The 17,914-nt window shown below is 40.3% G+C and overlaps 1 protein-coding gene across 2 annotated transcripts in view; it reads right to left on the bottom strand.

The window, feature by feature from the left end:
* Nucleotides 1-320: 320 nt before the first annotated feature.
* pde7a (phosphodiesterase 7A) overlaps nucleotides 321-17,914 on the bottom strand; it is a 170,319-nt gene continuing 152,725 nt past the window's right edge. For both annotated transcript variants that reach the window (XM_072254435.1, XM_072254440.1), the window contains 4 exons: nucleotides 16,753-16,897; nucleotides 11,092-11,188; nucleotides 10,256-10,336; nucleotides 321-2,025 (listed from right to left, as the gene is read on the bottom strand). In XM_072254435.1, the coding sequence (XP_072110536.1) occupies nucleotides 1,868-2,025; nucleotides 10,256-10,336; nucleotides 11,092-11,188; nucleotides 16,753-16,897 (481 nt within the window). In that variant the 3' untranslated portion in view covers nucleotides 321-1,867. The remainder of the gene's footprint in view (nucleotides 2,026-10,255; nucleotides 10,337-11,091; nucleotides 11,189-16,752; nucleotides 16,898-17,914) is intronic.

The following is a 17,914-nucleotide window of genomic DNA, read 5'->3' as shown; positions in this document are numbered from 1 at the left end:
CTGCTTGACCTGCTGAGTTCCTCCAGCAAACTGCAGATTTACCACAAATCTGCCTGGCTTAGAGAGCATATTTTATAGGGATATGTTGCAGCATAGAAGGATGAGAGATGATTTGATAGAGGTGTATTATCTTGGTCTTGGAGAAGCTTAAAAGGTCAGCATAACAACATGGGCCAAAGGACCTGTACTGTGTTCAATCAAATCGTTTTATAAAGTGAAAGTTTGACAATTCTATGTCAAGCAATTTTGCATCAATGCAGGTGATGAATTTCCAAGAATTAAAACTTTAAATTAAACAGGCAAATAGTTGAAAAGGTATGTCAACTTTTTTATTCAAAATTTTAAACAGCAACAGGCATATCAAAATATGAATATGGCAACTCTGCCAACAACCTGGTAATGTTCCTAAGCTTAACATTGAAGCCTTCATCTCTAATGATGGCTGTTGCAACAAATTATAAACAGAATTTTTTTTTTAAAAAAAACAGTCCTAGAATACAAATTAACTAAAAAGAGAAAAGCACCAATTTGTTTCACTGAAAAATGCAAACTTAAGATATAGTTGTGCTTACTGTACATAATCAACTATTTAAAACATTGTAAAATACAAAATGGAATGTTTGAAATTTAAAAGAACATTTGTATTCTTATCCTACAAAGGGTTCAATTTTTCCACATCAGACGAGGCCTATAGGGGAGTAACAATTCACTCGCAAAAGGTCGAGGAACAATGCACTTTAAAAAAAACAGATTTGGTCACTTAGCTTTGTGCATAGTTTTAAGGCATTTTAGCAATATTTCTTCAATCTGGCTGTTTAATTCATGCATATTTTCACATTATGAAGAAACCAGAGTGGTGAATGTAGCAGTATGTTCTGCTATACAGATTCCAAATGCTTCAGACAGACAAATATCCTGATCCGATCTTTACAACAAACTATCACTAAGTGCAGTTCATACGTTGATTTCACCCACTAATCTGTTTTTATGTTGTTTCTTCGACACTCCCCTAAGAAGGTAAAGGCCAGCAGCACTTTGTTGCTATACACGCTGAAGCTTAGCTGTGATCAGAGATGAAGGCTGGATTCACAGTGCACTAAAGGAACACCATGGCAGTAGAGGTTTCCATGGAAACTTAAATGGCATCACAAAAGATTAAAAACAAACTGCAGCATATTTTGTTCTATATTCTTACCAACTAACATTTCCCAAATTAGTGGTTCCTTTTTCACTATGCTTCAAGGCAAGAACCAGAACCAAAGTATCAAAAATACAGCATTGTAAACAAATCTCTGAGGCAGAAAAAGGACTGGCTTCATTGCATGCATTCAGTCACTCCAAAATGGTGAGAAGAGTACAAAAGCTCTTCTTGTACCAACATAAGAATATTTAAGTTCATATTTCAGCCTTAAAAAAACCACAGAAAACCCCGAGTGCAGAAATTGCAAGTATCAATCTGTATAACAGTATTCAAACTAACCATTAATAAATGGCACTTCCTGGGACACTGCCACCCTCTTTTCCCATTCTCTTCAGTGTGGCCACCATTGCAGTTTATGTGCTCAATGTCTCACAAAAGCCAACTGAGGTATTTGTGTATTGCTTTATATTCAGGCTTTGCAAGGAGCAAAGAAGCAATATGATGCTTTGAAGAAAGCATTGAATTACGTTTATGTTGACATGGCTACACATACAACCGTGGCAATGAAAGCCTACAAATATATTTCAATTCCTCACCTAAAAGCATCATCTCATTTGCCTTCAGCCTAATAGGCTGATAATTCATTGTCCAGCACCCACCGAATGAGTGGAGTGAGAGAAATAGAAGAATTCTCGGCTTTCCTGAGGTATGTCAGTTCATTTCCTCTCAAATAGAATCCTCTCTACTCTGGGTCTGTTCCTGTAATAATCTTTTCCAGCTAGCATTATTCAAACTAAGATGTCCAAGCATGGTCTGTGACAGTGTGCTGTTGATGAATCGAGACCACTCCACAAAAAGAGGCTTCACAACGTAAGTTATAAAACCTGGTGTGCAAAACAAAATGTTTGTTAAGTTTAATCTATACTCAATTACATTTGTTATCAATATTAATTATGAAAGCTTAAGTAAATGAGTATATTCATTTTAGTTGAAACACTGCTCGAAGGAACAAGGAAGTTTAATTTTTTTCGTTGGTCACAGGCAAGTGTGCACAGGTAAGTGTGTCAATTCAAGTAGATTAAAAACAAACCAATCACTGCTTTTTTTTAAAGATATATACCTATGTAATAGCTCTTTGACATAAAAATCAAACAATTTCTTAAAAATGAATTTTACTTTGAGACTATACACATGAAACTAACTATAATATGCTCTGTTACACACTAATTGATTCTCAGAATAATTGGTCACTTCCATCCTGTGAATTAACAAGAACTGTGATAAACCAGTCATCACAATATTCAATTGTCTTGAAATATGGTAGAAGAGAAAGACAAAGCTGCCCCACCTCCCCCTCGTATTCCATCCGTTATTGCCCATCCTCTGGGTACCCCCCCCTTTCTTTCTCCCTAGGCCTCCTGTCCCATGATCCTCTCACATCCCTTTTGCCAATCACCTGTCCAGCTCTTGGCTCCATCCCTCCCCCTCCTGTCTTCTCCTATCATTTCAGATCTCCCCCTCCCCCTTTCAAATCTCTTACTAGCTCTTCTTTCAGTTAGTTCTGATGAAGGGTCTCGGCCCGAAACGTCGACTGTACCTCTTCCTATAGATGCTGCCTGGTCTGCTGCGTTCCACCAGCAACTTTTGTGTGTGTTGCTTGAAATTCCAGCATCTGCAGATTCCCTCGTGTTTGCGAACTGACTTATTTTATTTGAATTTCAAACTTCCTGCTTTTTACATGTATTTCTTCAAAATATAAATGACTGATATTTTTCCCTCTCATTCGTCATTTTGCTAGTTGAATTCTTTCACACCTATACAATCAGCGATTAGAAGCGTGAGAAGATGTAGCTCACTCAGGTTCGCCGATTGGGTATATAAGGCATTGATTCACGGCAGTTTGGATTGATTGGCAAGAACAAATTAAAATATGGCAGGGGCAAACAGAGTGGCCATTAGAGTGGACAGTGGTTATTTGAGGCTTCAGCTCTGAAGTTTCAGCAAGGGGAGGTTTGAATGAAAGAAAGCAAAAAAGCTGTAGAAAGATCTTCCTCCCCCCCCCACCAGTTTATTTATTGTTTTCCTTCTTTACATTTGCAAGTTATATCAGTGGGGATACCAATAACATAGTGATGAGGTTCTGCAAAGTGAGTTCAGGGACTTGGGTGCTATGTTATAGAACAGAAATTCCAGGGTTCTGATCTCAGGATTGCTACCCGTGCCACGTGCTAGCGAGGCCAGAAGTAGGAAGATCATACAGTATATGTGGCTGAGGGGTTGGTGTAGGAGGGAGGGCATCAGGTTTTTGGATCATTGCGCTCTCTTCCAGGGAATGTGGGACCTGTACAGAAGAGATGGTTTGCACCTAAAATGGTGTGGAACTAATATCCTAAAAGGAAGATTTGCTAATGCTGCATGGTGGGGTTTAAACTAGAGTTGTAGGGGAGTGGGAACCAGAGTGTCAGAATAGATAGTAAAGAAGATGTGGAGACAGATGTTGTTAAAACCTCAGATGAATTCAAGAATCAAAGGTTGAGCATGGTGAAAATGTCACAGCAGTGCTCAGTCAGGACAGACTGGACAACTCGTCTAGTGAGGCTTTATGGGTGGAACTGAGGAATAAGAGAGGTATGACCACGTTAATGAGGTTTTATTATAGACCACCCAACATTCTGTGTGATTTAGAGGAAGAAATTTGTAGAGAGGTTACAGACTGTTGCAAGAAACATAAGGTTATTATACAAGAGGGGAGAAGATGAAATGAGGGCAGACTAGCCAATAATATAAAGCAGGATACCAAAAGCTTTTTCAGTTATATAGAGAGTAAAAGGGAGACAAGAGTTGATATTGGACCACCGGAAAATGATGCTGGTGAGGTAGTAATAGGGGATGAAGAAATGGCAGATGAATTTAATGGGTACTTGCATCCGTCTTCACTGTGGAAGACACTAGCAGTGTGCCAGAGGTCAGTGAGTGTCAGCGAGCAGGAGTAAGAACCATTGCTATTACAAAGGAAAAAAGTGCTGGGCAAACTCAAAGGTATTAATGTGGATAAGTCACCTGGGCCAAATGGACAACATCCCAGAGTCCTGAGAGAGGTTGTTGAAGAGATAACGGGTGCACTGGTCATTATCTTTCAAGAATCACTTGATTCTGGCATGGTCCCGGAGGACTGGAAGATTGCAAATATCATTCCACTCTTTAAGAAGGGAGGAAGGCAAAAGAAAAGAAATTATAGGCCAGTTAGCCTAACCTCAGTAGTTGGGAAAGTGTTAGAATCTATTATAAAGGATGAGGTTTCGAGGTACTTGGGGACTAATGATAAAATAAGTCAAAGTCAGCATGGTTTCTCTGAAGGGAAATCTTGCCCAACAATTCCATTAGAGTTCTTTGAGGAAGTAACAAGCACGGTGGACAAAGAAGAGACAGTGGATGTAGTTACTTGGATTTTCAGAAGGCATTTGATAAGGTACCACACACGAGGCTGCTTAACAAGATAAAATCCTGTGGTGTTATAGGAAATATATTGGCATGGATAGAGGAATGACTGACAGGCAGGAAGCAGTGCAAGAACTTTTGCTACTTAGGAAGCTGGATGACATCAGATGGCAGGTGCGACTTGGACATCAAAAGAAGAATAGGGATGGCAAAAGACACCTTTACGAGAATGAAAAGTATACTGACAATACTAAACTAGGCATGGCAATCCACCTCAGAGTACTGAAATGTTATGTTTATCCAGTTATATTATATGGCTCAGAATGTTGGACAATATCTAGTAACATGAGGAAACAAATTGTAGCAGCAGAGATGTGGTTTCTGAGGAGCATGCAAAAAATATCATGGACGAAACGAATATCTAACGAGGATGTCATGAACAGAGCAAACACAAAAAGAGAAATAATATACGAGATCATGAAAAGGCAACGTAACTTCATTGGACATGTGATTAGGAAAGAGGAGTTAGAATGCATGGTAATTATGGGAAAGATTGAAGGGAAGAAAGCAAGAGGAAGACAAAGACAAATGATGATGGAGACAGCAGCCAGAGAATGGAAATGAATACCAATGAATTGATCCATTTGACCCAAAACAGTGTGTGGGCCATGGCAGTCAAAACTCAAACTGGGCATGGCACCTGATGATGATGATGATGATGATGATGATGATAATGAGTGCATAAGAGGCCTTTTCTGGTTGGCTGCCAGTGACTAGTGGTGTTCCTCAAGGGTCAGTATTGGGACTGTTGCTTTTCACATTGTTTGTCAATGATTGGATTAGATTAGATTACATTCAACTTTATTGTAATTGTGCCAAGTACAGATACAAAGCCAATGAAATGCAGTTAGCACCCTAACCAGAAATGCAAAGAATAGTGTTATTTACAAAATAACCGCGAATAAAAAGTAAGTGCTACAGCACACAAATATAAAAGTACTGAGACAGTACAATATGGGTGCAATACTGCTTAGCACTGTGATGTGAGGTTCAGCAGTGTCACAGCCTCAGGGTCACATCCTTATTCAATGATTTGGATAATGGAATTGATGGCATTATGGCAAAGTTTTCTGATGATACAAAGAAAGGTGGAGGGGTAGGCAGTGCTGAGGAAGCAATGTGATTGCAGCAGGACTTAAACAAATTGGAAGAATGGGCAATAAAGTGCCATATGGAAGATAGTGTTGGGAAATGTATCAAACATCAGAGGTGCAGAGGGACCTCCTCGTGCAAGACTCCCAGAAGATTAATTTACAGGTTGAGTCTGTGGTAAGAAGACAAAGCAATGTTGGCATTTATTTCAAGGGGAATAGAATACAAAAGCAAGGAGATAATGCTGAGCCTTTACAAGACACTAGTCAAGCAGCATCTAGAGCATTGTCAACAGTTTTAGGCCGCATATCTCAGAAAGGATATGTTGTCATTGGAGGGAGTCCAGAGGAGGTTCACAAGGGTGAATCTGGGAATGAAGGGGTGAACATACAAGGAGAGTTTGGCAGCTTTGGGCTGTACTCACTGGAATTTAGAAGAATGTAGAGGGATCTTATTGAAACCTACTGAATGTTGAAAGGACTAGATAAGGTGGATGTTTCCTAGGGTGGATGTTTCCTATTGTAGGAGTATCCAGAACTAAAGGACAGCCTCAAAATTAAGGGGTGACCCTTAAGAACAGAGGTAAGGAGGAATTTCTTTTAGCCAGGGAGTAGTAAATCTGTGGAATGCTCTGCCACAGACTGCAGAGGAAGCCAAGACCGTGCGTATATTTAACGCGGAAGCTAATAGTCTCCTGATCTGTTAGGGCATCAAAGGATATGGCAAGAAGGCAGGTGTATGGGGTTGAATGGGATCCGGGGTCAGCCATGATGGAATGGCAGAGCAGATTCAATGGGCTGAATGGCTAATTCTGCTCCTATATCTTATGGTCTAAGGCAATTTTAACTTTCCACATTCACCGGGACTCTCATACTGTAAAAGGACTAGATCAGATAGAGTTTGTCAAATGTGTTCAGGAAAGATTCCTTAATCGGTACATAGAAGTGCCAATGAGAGAGTGTGCAATACTTGATCTGCTATTAGGGAATGTGACAAGGCGGATGACAGAAGTTCGTGTACAGGAACACTGCATCAAGTGATCAAAATGCCATTAGTTCCAACATAAATATGGAAAGATAGGTCTGGTCCGCGGGTTTAGATTGTTAATTGGAGAAAGGACAACTCTGTTGGTATCGGAAAGGATCTGGCAAGTGTGGATTGGGACAGATTGTTTTCCTGCAAAAAGTATACTTGGCAAGTGGCAGTCCTTCTAAAGTGAAATTTTGAGAGTACAAAGCTTGTATATGTCTGTGAGAATAAAACACAAAAGGTGACAGGTCTAGGGAACCTTGGTTTCAAGAGTTATTGAGGACCTGGTTTAAGAAAAAAAAAGAGGTGCATAGCAGATATAGGCAGGTAGGAACAAATTAGGTACTTACGGAGTACGAGAAAGAAATCAAGACGGCTAAAAGGCATGAGGTTACCCGAGCAGACAAGGTGAAAACGAATCCCAAGGGATTCTACAGATCTGTTAAGAGCAAAAGGATTGCAAGAGACAAAATTGATCCCCTAGAAGATCAGAATCGTAATCCATGTGTGGAGCCAAAAGATATGGCAGGTGGGGAGATCTTAAATAGATTTCTGCATCTGTATTTACTCAGGAGGTGGACACAGAGTCGATAGAAGTGAGGCAAAGCATCAGCGAGGTCAAGGACCCTTACAGAGGAGGAGATGTTCCTTCAGACCTTATGGGAGGTATGTACAGAAATTGCAGGGGCCATAGCTGCGATATTTAAATCATCCTTAACACCAGGTGAGGTACCGAAGGATTGGAGGATAGCTAATGTTCCGCTGTTTAAGAAAGGTTCTAAAAATAAACCAAGAAATTATAGTCTGGTGAGCCTGACATCAGTAGTGAGAAAGTTACTGAAAGGTAATCTAAGGGACCAGATATACAAATATTTGGATAGACATGGACTCATTAGGGATAGTTAACATGGCTTTGTGTGTGTAGGTCATGTATAACCAATCTTATAGCTTTTTGAGGAAGTTACCAGGAAAGTTGATGAAGGCAAGGCAATGGATGTTGTGTTCATGGACTACAGCAAAGTACTTGACAAGGTCCCACATGAGGTTGGTCAAGAAAATTTAGTTGGTCGGCATTCAAGATGCATTAGTAAATTGGATTAGACATTGGCTTTGTGGCAGAAGCCAGAGTGTGGTTGTAGATGGCTGCCTCTCTGACTGGAGGCCTTTGACTAGTGGAGTGCTGCAGGGATTGGTATTGGGTCTGTTGTTTTTTTGTAATCTATATCAATGATCTGGATGATAATGTGGTTACCTGGATCAGCAAATTTGCGGGTAGCACTAAGACTGGGCTGGAGTGGACAGTGAGGAAGACTATCAGAGCTTGCAGTGGAATCTGAACCAGCTGGAAAATTGGGCTAAAAACTGTCAGATGGAATTTAATGCAGACATGTGTGTGGTATTGCACTTAGGTAGGACCAACCAGGGTAGGTCTTACACAGTAAAAGGCAGGGCACTTGGGAGTGTGGCGGAACAAAGGGATCTGGAAAAACAGCTCTATAATTCATTGAAAGTGGCAGCACAAGCAGATAGGGTTGTAAAGAAAGCTTTTGTCACATTGGCCTTCGTAAATCAAAGTATTGAGTATAGGAGATGGGATATTATGTTGAAGTTGTACAAGACGCTGGTGAGGCCTAATTTGGAGTATTATGTGCAGTTTCGGTCACCTAACTACAGGAAAAATGTAAATAAGGTTGAAAGAGCACAGAGAAAATTTACGAGGATGTTGCTTTAACAGACATCCCACCCTGCAAAAACTCATTTCAGGGAGGTAGCACCATCAATTTGCGGGAGACTTCCGAGAGAGGTGGGATGTCTGCAATAGAGTAGCTCCTTAGCAGCTAGCCAGCTAGTTTAAATAACGTTAGCTATGCTGATGAACGAATGACACCTGTTAAACTCATCTCAACATGTCTTTTACATTTTAACCCACCATGGGCAATAGAAAAGTCACTGTTGCAAACAGTGCAGCGAGCAACACCGTCATTATTTTGACCCCTATTAGACAGGGGTACACTTTAGTGTAGTCTGAGGTGACGTACGTTTTATATTTTTTTTGGAACACTCTGCCATGGCGCGCGCTCTCTCGTGGTTGCTCACGCGCTGTCAAGCTCTCTCGCTCGCTTTCTCTCTCGCTCGCTCTCACTTTCGCTCTCGCTCGCTTTCTCTCTTGCTCACTTTTGCTCTCGCTCATTCTCTCTCGTTCGCTTTCTCTCTCGCTCGCTTTTGCACTCGCTCACTCTCTCTCGCTCGCTTTTGCTCTCGCTCACTCTCTCTCGCTTGCTTTCTCTCGCTCTCGGGGTCACTCTTGCACTCTCTCTTGCTTTCTCTCGCTCGCTCTCAAAAAAATTGATTTCCGTGATATTGTATACAATTTGCGGGCATCAGGGAGCCACTATTAATGTGTGGGAGACTCCCGGAACTTCCGGGAGAGGTGGGATGTCTGCTTTAATTATAAGGGAAGACTAAATAGGTTAGAATTTTATTTTTTGGAAAATAGAAGATTGAGGGGAGATTTGCTTGGGATATACAAAATTATGAGGGGTATAGGCAGAGTAAATGCAAGCAGGTTTTTCCCACTGAAGTTGGGTGGCACTACAACTATAGGTTATAGGTTAAGGGTGAAAGGTGTAAAGTTTAAGGGGAACGAGGTGAAGTTTCACTCAGAAGGTCGTGAGAGTGTGGAACGAACTGCCAGTGCAAGTCTGCATGCAAGCTCGATTTCAACATTTAAGAGAAGTTTGGATAGGTACAGGGATGGTAGGGGTATGGAGGGCTATGGTCTGGGTGCAGGTTGATGGGAATAGGCACTTTAAATGGTTCAGCACAGACTGGATGGGCCGAGGGTCCTGTTTGTGTGCTGTACTTTTCTGTGACTCTATGATTGTACCTGCATAATGGCAGTAAATAGAACATAGAACAGTACAGCACAGGAACAGGCTCTTTGGCCTACAACGTTGTGCCAGAAGAATTATATTAGTAATCAAATGGCCAACTGAAGTAATCTCTTCTGCCTCCACAATGTCTATATCCTTCCATTTTTCTCATATTCATGTGCTTATTTAAATGTTTCTTCAAAGCCCCTGTTATTTCTCACCTCAGCAATGTAATCCAGGCACCTCTGTAAAATACTTGCTCTCACATCTCCTTTAATTTACCCCTCTCACCTTAAACACATGCCCTCTGCATTATAAAATTGAACCCTAGGAAAAAGATACTGTCTGTTTACTCTGTCTATGCCTCTCAATCTTATAAACCTCGATCAGGTCTCCCCTCAGTCTCTGCCGTTCCAGAGTAAGCAACCCGGGTTTGTCCAACCTCTCATTATAGCACATGCCCACTGATCTATATAGTATCCTGGTAAACCCCTTCTGCACCCTCTCCAAAGCCTGAACATCCTTACTATAATGGAGCAAGCAGAACTGTACGCAATACTCCAGTAGGTACATATAACAGAAGACAATTGTTTTGTATTTTATTGAAACTTATATCACTCACCTATTTGAATATTGGCTACAGTTTCTGTGCGGCGATCACATAGCTGACTTATATCTAGCTTATTCCTCCTTTCGATGTCCCCTATGTAAGGAAAAATGACCAATAAATCAACAAATTATTTCAATTGTTTCTGTAGTACAGAATTGCATAAGTTACCTCCTTTTCACTGCAATATTTTGCTATTTTCATTATATACAAACTTCCCCTACAATATACAGAAGTATTAAGTTGCTTCATCTTTTCTTAGTCATGAAAAAATAAAATACATTAAATTATAACTTCTGAGCAAAGAAGGAACAGGAAATGAAGGTATGGTTTGTTGGTATTGAAAGTTATTTGCATATCTAAAATGACATAACTACAGAACACCTAATTCTTCAAGGCAATATCCAGATTAATTTTTGCCAGGATCATCCAAAAAGCCAAATTTTGTTTTAAAAAACAGCTGCATTTTTTCTACTGTCTGGGTTTCAAATTAACATAACTTACAATGAAGCTCTGATCTATTTTTCATTATGAACAAAACAGTGCATTAACTTTACTGGTTACTGCCCAACTTAATTTGAATTTTGAGTGGTATAGCTGTTAGCCAAACTCCTTTTCCTTATTGTTTTCAGTTAAGCATAAATTTTAAATCACCAATTATATGATTTTAACTTATTCACTACATCTCATAACACTCAATTTGCCAAAAAGCTAAGATACCCCTATAGCCTTTCCTTGCTCTGTATTAATTAAATGGAACTTGTCTTTATGTTTCAAAAACCTATATTCTTGAGTGGGGGTAAAGAGTTTAGTTAATATTGCTGCAAATTGAGCCAATGCACTCAATATACCTTGATGGAAGAATTCTTGGGATACTTTTTCACTCCACTGCTTACTCAGTTCCCAAGGCCGGCATGGGTTACTGATATCTGCACACTTCAGAGCTATCTGTAAAAAGAACACAGTTTACTTACTTAAGCAGTCGAGTTTGTTTTTAAATCTTTGTTGCGTCCATTAGCTTACTGCTATCACGACTTGTTTTTTTACAATTCCTATTAATTCAGTTAACTACAATGGTACAGAAGCTTAGGGAGTTAATCAGTGCAACCTTTTCCAAAGGCATTAACAATGGGCCTGATGAAGATCTCAGTGGAAAACTTCACAAAGAGATTTGCAGAGTGGATTTCATCTAGGTGCTTAAATTTCCTCCACATCCAAAAGATACATTGGTATGTTAATTGGCTATGGAAAATGATCTATAGTGCAAGTTAACAATGAAAAGAATTGGGCTGGGGAAATTGTTGAAGAGCATATGTTACACAGATTAGTTTGAAGAGGTCTTCAGAAATGAAGAATAAAATGAATGGTCTTGATGGGCAAAAATGGCCTCCTGTATCCTTGCAAATGTCACTAATAAATGAAGCCCAACTTCACAACTTAATAGTATCCATCTTGATAGTACAGGCCTACTTGACCTCAATATAGGAGCTAGTGATATGTTTGATCATTCCTGTCCATACTGATCCCCTAAACCAGCTGTCCCTTCATACTCTGTGAATGCCAAATGTGTCAGCAAATACTGGCAACTGGATTGAGGACCTAGTATCAGAAGGAATGAGGAATTTCTGTGATCTCTGTTTCATGGACTCATGGCTTACTCCAAACATGCCAGATAGGTCAGTAAAACCTGAAGGCTTCTCAATACACAGGATGGACCAAACTGCTGATGCAGAGAAGGCAAAAGGTGGAGGTGTGTTTCATGTTGAACTCTTTGTGGTACTCTGACATGGTGGTTATATCATACTCTTGTTCCCCCGACCTGGAACATCTAATGATTAAGTGCCAACCGTTCTACTTGCATAGAGAATTCTCCTCAGTGATCCTGACGGCAGTTTACATACTGCCAAAAGCCGATTGTTAATCAGGCATTTAAGATATTGAATGCTGTCAATCACCAAACAGCCCAGCTGATGCATTTCAAATCATATTCAGGGACTTCAATCAGACTTGTTTGAAGAAATCTGCCCCCAATCATCAGTATATGACCTGCAGCACCAGAAGTCACAACACACTTGACCATTGCTATACTATGATAAGGAATAGCTACTGTTCCATGCCCAATTGCAGTTCAGGAAATCTGATCACTTGGCTGTCCTCTTCCTACCTGCTAACAGGCAGTGGCTAGAGAGCAGGTCTCCAGAGGTAAGGACAACAAAAAGGTGGTTGCAGAAGTGGCTACAGGATTGCTTCAAATCAGTGGATTGGGCCATCTTCAAGGACCCAAAGGATCTGAATGAATACACCACAGTTGTCACAGACTTTATAAAAACAGTTGTAGATGAGCGTGTCCCCACAATATCATTCAGAATCTTCCCCAACCAGAAGCCCTAAATGAACCATGAGATGTGCAATAGGTCGAGGGCCCATATCAGTGGCATGCAGTTCTGGCGACCAAGTAAGATACAAGTCTAAGGGTGCAAATTTCGGAAAGCCATCTCGTATGTGAAGTGGCAGTTCCAGACCACATTTTATTACTGAAAGATGCTTAACAGCTGCAGAAAGATTTGAATGTTATTAACTCTTAAAGTGAAACTAAAGATAGGTAAACAAAAAGATTGTGATCCCAGGTGAGCTCAATGCCCTCTATGCTCACCTTGACCATCAAAACGTGGAGGAACCTTGACAAACTCCCATAGCTCCGATGACCCTGTGAGTTCAGTCTGTGAAGTGCTATGAAAGGTTGGTGATGGAACACATCAACTCCTGCTTGAGAAGTGACTTGGATCCACTTCAATTTGCCTACCAGCACAATAGGTCTACAGCAGATGCCATTTCATTGGCTCTTCACTCAACCCAGGAACCTTACCCCATCCTTGAGCAATTGGATCCTCTATTTCCTCACTTGCAGACCCAGTGAGTTCTGATCGGAAGCATTCCTCCACAATCTCCATCAGCATAGGTGCACCACAAGGCTGTGTGCTTAGCCCCCTACTCTACTCGCTTTACACTTATGACTGTGAAGCTACGCACAGTTCCAGTGCCATATTTTAATTTGTTGACAACAGCCCTGTTGTTGGCTGAATCAAAAGAGGTGACAGATCAGTATTTAGGAGGAAGATCAAGTACCTAGCTGAGTGGTACACAGCAAACTCTTACTCACTGTCACCAATACCAAGGAGCTGCTTATTGACTTCAGGAAGAAACTGGAGGTCCATGAGCCAGTCCTCAGTGGGGGAAATCAGAAGTGGAGGGGGTAAGCAACTTTAAATACCTCATTTTAGAGGATCTATTCTGGGTCCAGCACCCAGGTGCAATTACGAAGAGAGCACAACAACGTCTCTACTGCCTTAGGAGTTTGCAAAGGTTCGGTATGACATGTAAAGCTTCTACAGACTTCTATTGACTTCTATTGATGAGTGATAGAGTATACTGACCAGCTGCATCATGGCCTGGTATGGAAATATCAATGTCCATAAATGGAAAATCGTACAAAATGTAGTGCATACAGCCAAGTCCATCATATTTACTACGAAGCACAGTCACAACATCCATCAAGGGCCCCCACCATCCAAGCCATGCTCTTCTCTTACCACTGCCAGCAGGAAGGTAGTAAAGGAGCCTCAGGACCTCCACCACTGGATTCAGAAACAGTTATTATCCCTCAACTATCAGGCTCTTGAACCATTGAGGATAATTTCACTCGCCCCATCACTGAACTGTTCCCACAAACTATGGACTCACTTTCACGGATTCCATCTTATGTTCTATATCTATTGCATTTTTTTGTATTTGCACAGTTTGTCGTCTTTTGCACATTGGTCATTTGTCCATCCTGTTGGATGCAGTCTTTCATTGATTAATTTATGTTTCTTGGATATACTGTGCATGCCCGCAAGAAAATGAATCTCAAGGTTGTACATGTTGACATATGTACCTAAATAATAAATCTTACTTTGAACTATCCTAGACCCTCCAGTATTTTTAGAAATAAAATAATACAACAAAGGGACCGTTAGCATTTAAGATATAGATAAATATCTCACATTAACAGAAGAAAACCAAATGAGATATGGTAGGCATCCACGATACAGGAGAATTGACACACACAGAAGTGAAAGGCAAGTAAAATAATGGAACAGTTAACATGGTTGACTTAATTAAAACAGACACTGAGAAGTCTTCAAAGAATAAATGTGGATTCACTTGTGGGAGAACCTAAAACTAGGGGTCACTTTAAAAATAAAGGTTTGCCCATTTAAGAGGCAAAATTTACTCTGTCGGTATTATTGTGGATCTTTGAGACTTCAAAAGGCAGTGGAAGTAAGAGTCTTCACCTTTTTTTATTGGCAGAGGTTGAAAAATATTTATAAGCAAAGAGAGTAAAAGAATATCGTGGTTAATAGGGAATGCAGAGGGGCGGCTACAGTTGCATCAGCCATCACTTCGACGGCCGTGTACCCTCTGACTGCTGGCTGTCCATTGAATCCAACAATGCAGGAGAGTTTTTAAACATGGAAAAGCCATTGCAGTAGGGCAGTTCCACTCTCTCAAGCTTGGAAGTCTAGGTGCAGTGGTATGAAGTAGTCATCAGAACTGGGGACTTCCTTAGTTGCAGTAGACGACCATGACTTCTTCTGTGACTTGTAATGCCCTTTCCTCTCCATGAAGTGTTGCAGAACCGCGTCCCTGATCATTAAAACTCACTGTTGATCTCATCTATCCAGTCCACCAGAGCTGATTCCACGTGCTAGGACAGGCAAGTTCCCATCTCACCAGGGTATAAGGCCCACCAGCTACCCTCACCTGGTTTAGTCCGCCTGTTGAAGTGGTGCACTGGGGTGCGGCTGCTGCAAACAGCTACTTGGAGCCACAGCTGTGATCTGAGTGTCTGATGGGGACCAAAAGGTGAGTGAGCTGCCCCAGAATGGACACAAGTCCCTTCACTAGAGGCGTTACCCCTCACCGTGACACCTCATACACCCCCACCTATAGCCTCCTAATCTATATAGTCATAAAATTTCTCACATTTCCGACACTACAGAAGGAAGCCTATCGTCCATGCCCACTTTCAGACCAATCCTATCAGACATATTCTCCCACCTGCTTCCCTGTAACATATTCTCTTACACATACGCATTCATACAAACCTAAATTGCCTACTAGATATAGTTTATCAAATGTACATCAAAACATGCAGTGAAATATGTCTTATGCGTTAACAACCAGCACAACCCAAGGATGTCCTTAGGGCAGCTACACATTTCACTTACATTGGGGGGGGAGGGGGGGAGGGAATTTACAATAGCCAATAAAACTACCAACTAATGTCATTGGCAAGGAACTACAACACCTGGGGAAACCAAAACTATCACAAGGAGAACATGCAAACTCCACAAACGCAGTACCAGAGGTCACTGGAGCCAAGATAACTTCAATACCTGCAGCAAAACTGTGCCTCCACAGCAGCCAAATATTCCTATGGCAGAGCACATAACCAAATAGCACAGAAGACAGAGACACACAATTAGAAAAGAGAAAAACAAAAGGAAAGGGTGTCATGTACACAAAGGGAGTGGAATAAAATAAAAATGAGTAAAAGAGAATGAATGATAGCAGTGTGAACAGTTTGAATACTGATTCACTAATATTGAAAATTCCCAAGATGTTAATTTAAACTATTTGAGAAACCTCTTGAACTACAACCAGAGGCATGGAAAGGAATTTTGCTTGAGTAAAGTAGAGAAGTTACCAAGTTAAAAAGCTGAGGATCTGCACAATTTCAGAACGAGACATTTAGAACAGGACTGAGAAAAGATTGCTAAATACTGAATATACCATTTACAGAATTTAGAAGGATTTGATAGATTTAATGGTTAGTTGGATTCAGCAGCTTTAATTAGAAGAACAAAAAGAATTAATTTCCAAAACACTAGCCAATATGCGTTTTTGATCAAAGTAAACTAGTAAAAGTTACTGAGTCTTTATCACATTGTTATTTTTGAATGAAGTACATCATTTGATGTTAATATTCTGAGGTTCTAAAAGACACCATATAAATAGGAATCCAAAGTTTTAATTCACAAAAGCAATACAGAAACTTCACACCTTGCATCAAGTTAGTAGCAATTGAAAAATAATGACGTGCAAAATTAATGTAGCTATATTTGTAGAGATACAAATACATCTTTCTCGGATTTTTTGTGCATGGGGTGGGGGGATTTGAGGGTCGATATGCCTATTCTGTTTTTGTTTGTGCAGGGAGGAAGGATTTAGGGGTTGATGATCGTGCTGCTCATCTTTTCTTTCTTGATTTCACAGCTATCTGCAGAAGAACTTCAGAGTTGAATACTTTTATCATAGGTGAACTTCTGAACCTTTGATAAAAATCATGATGCAATGTGGACAATATTATTTCTGTAAAATATTAAAATAATTCTGGATTATGCCTGTAATAGATAACACAACCACACAATAATTTAATTCTGGGAAAAATTCTGAAAACCAAAGCTCACCTGCAGCATGAAATGTCGATGGCTGTCATCATCTAAGCACAAGTCACTCATGTCTAAATGAGTTCTCAGTTGTGATAGAAACTCATTCTGGCGGCTTATGTCTGTAGCTAGAATTAGGGAACCCAGCTGGCTTTCCAGTTGATAACTAAATATAAGTATATAGATATCAATTATGTGTAGATGAGTAATCATTTTATGCAAGCTTTAAAACTAAAATTTACACTTAATAATGAAATAGCATTCCTCGTGCACCTTTTACTACAGAGCTGAGATATAATGCTTCAACTTTATCCACTTAAAACAAATTCTTGTATCTATTACAATATACTCCTCACAATAAAGGCCATAGTTCTCAAAAAAAGCCAGAAATAAGGTGGCAAAAGTTTTCATTTCTGCTTGTAAAGCCCATGTAGTCAACATCCTCAGATCTACCTTCATCATCAGCTTCGTCACCTGTTCAAAAATCTCAATTAAGTCACAACTTGGCCTGCATAAAGCCAAGGTGACTGTTCCTAATTAGGCCACAGTTTTCCAAATGCTTACAGTCAGAGTAAATTTATTATCAAAGTACATACATATTACCATATACTACCTCATGTTTCATTTTCTTGCATGCTAACCCTAATAATTCGTGTTAGACTCACCAATCTAGTTTCTGGAACTGCACCATTTCCCTTCTTAAATATCAAACAATATTAGCTACTCACCGATCCTCCGACACTTCTCCTATCACTAGAGGGGATTGGTCAAGGCTCCAACGATCTCATCTGTTGCCTCTCAGTAACCTACGGTATATCCTATCAAGCACTGGAAACTAATGCAACTTAAATGTTCTTTAAGAAACCCAACTCCACCTCCTTTATCTCAAATGCCATAGGAAGTCAGCACACTCCACACTGATCTCCTTATCATCCGCATCCATCTTCTTGGTAAAATCTCATGCAAAGTGCTCATTTAGGACATCACCCACATCCTGCACCTCCAAGCACATTCCATCCTTTATCTTGAGTGTCTCTACCTGTTCACCAACTATCCCCTTGTTCTGGTTGTATGTACAGATGATGATGAGATTCTCTTTAATCCTACTTTCCAAGGACATTTCATTCCCCCTCCTGGCTTTTCCAATTCCTCTCTGGAGTCCTTTTCTGGCTTCTTTATAATC

This window comes from Mobula birostris, chromosome 1 (genome assembly GCF_030028105.1).
Source record: "Mobula birostris isolate sMobBir1 chromosome 1, sMobBir1.hap1, whole genome shotgun sequence".
NCBI lineage: Eukaryota > Metazoa > Chordata > Chondrichthyes > Myliobatiformes > Myliobatidae > Mobula > Mobula birostris.
Note: the sequence above shows the minus strand (reverse complement) of the source record. Positions and strands in the feature narration are given on the sequence as shown.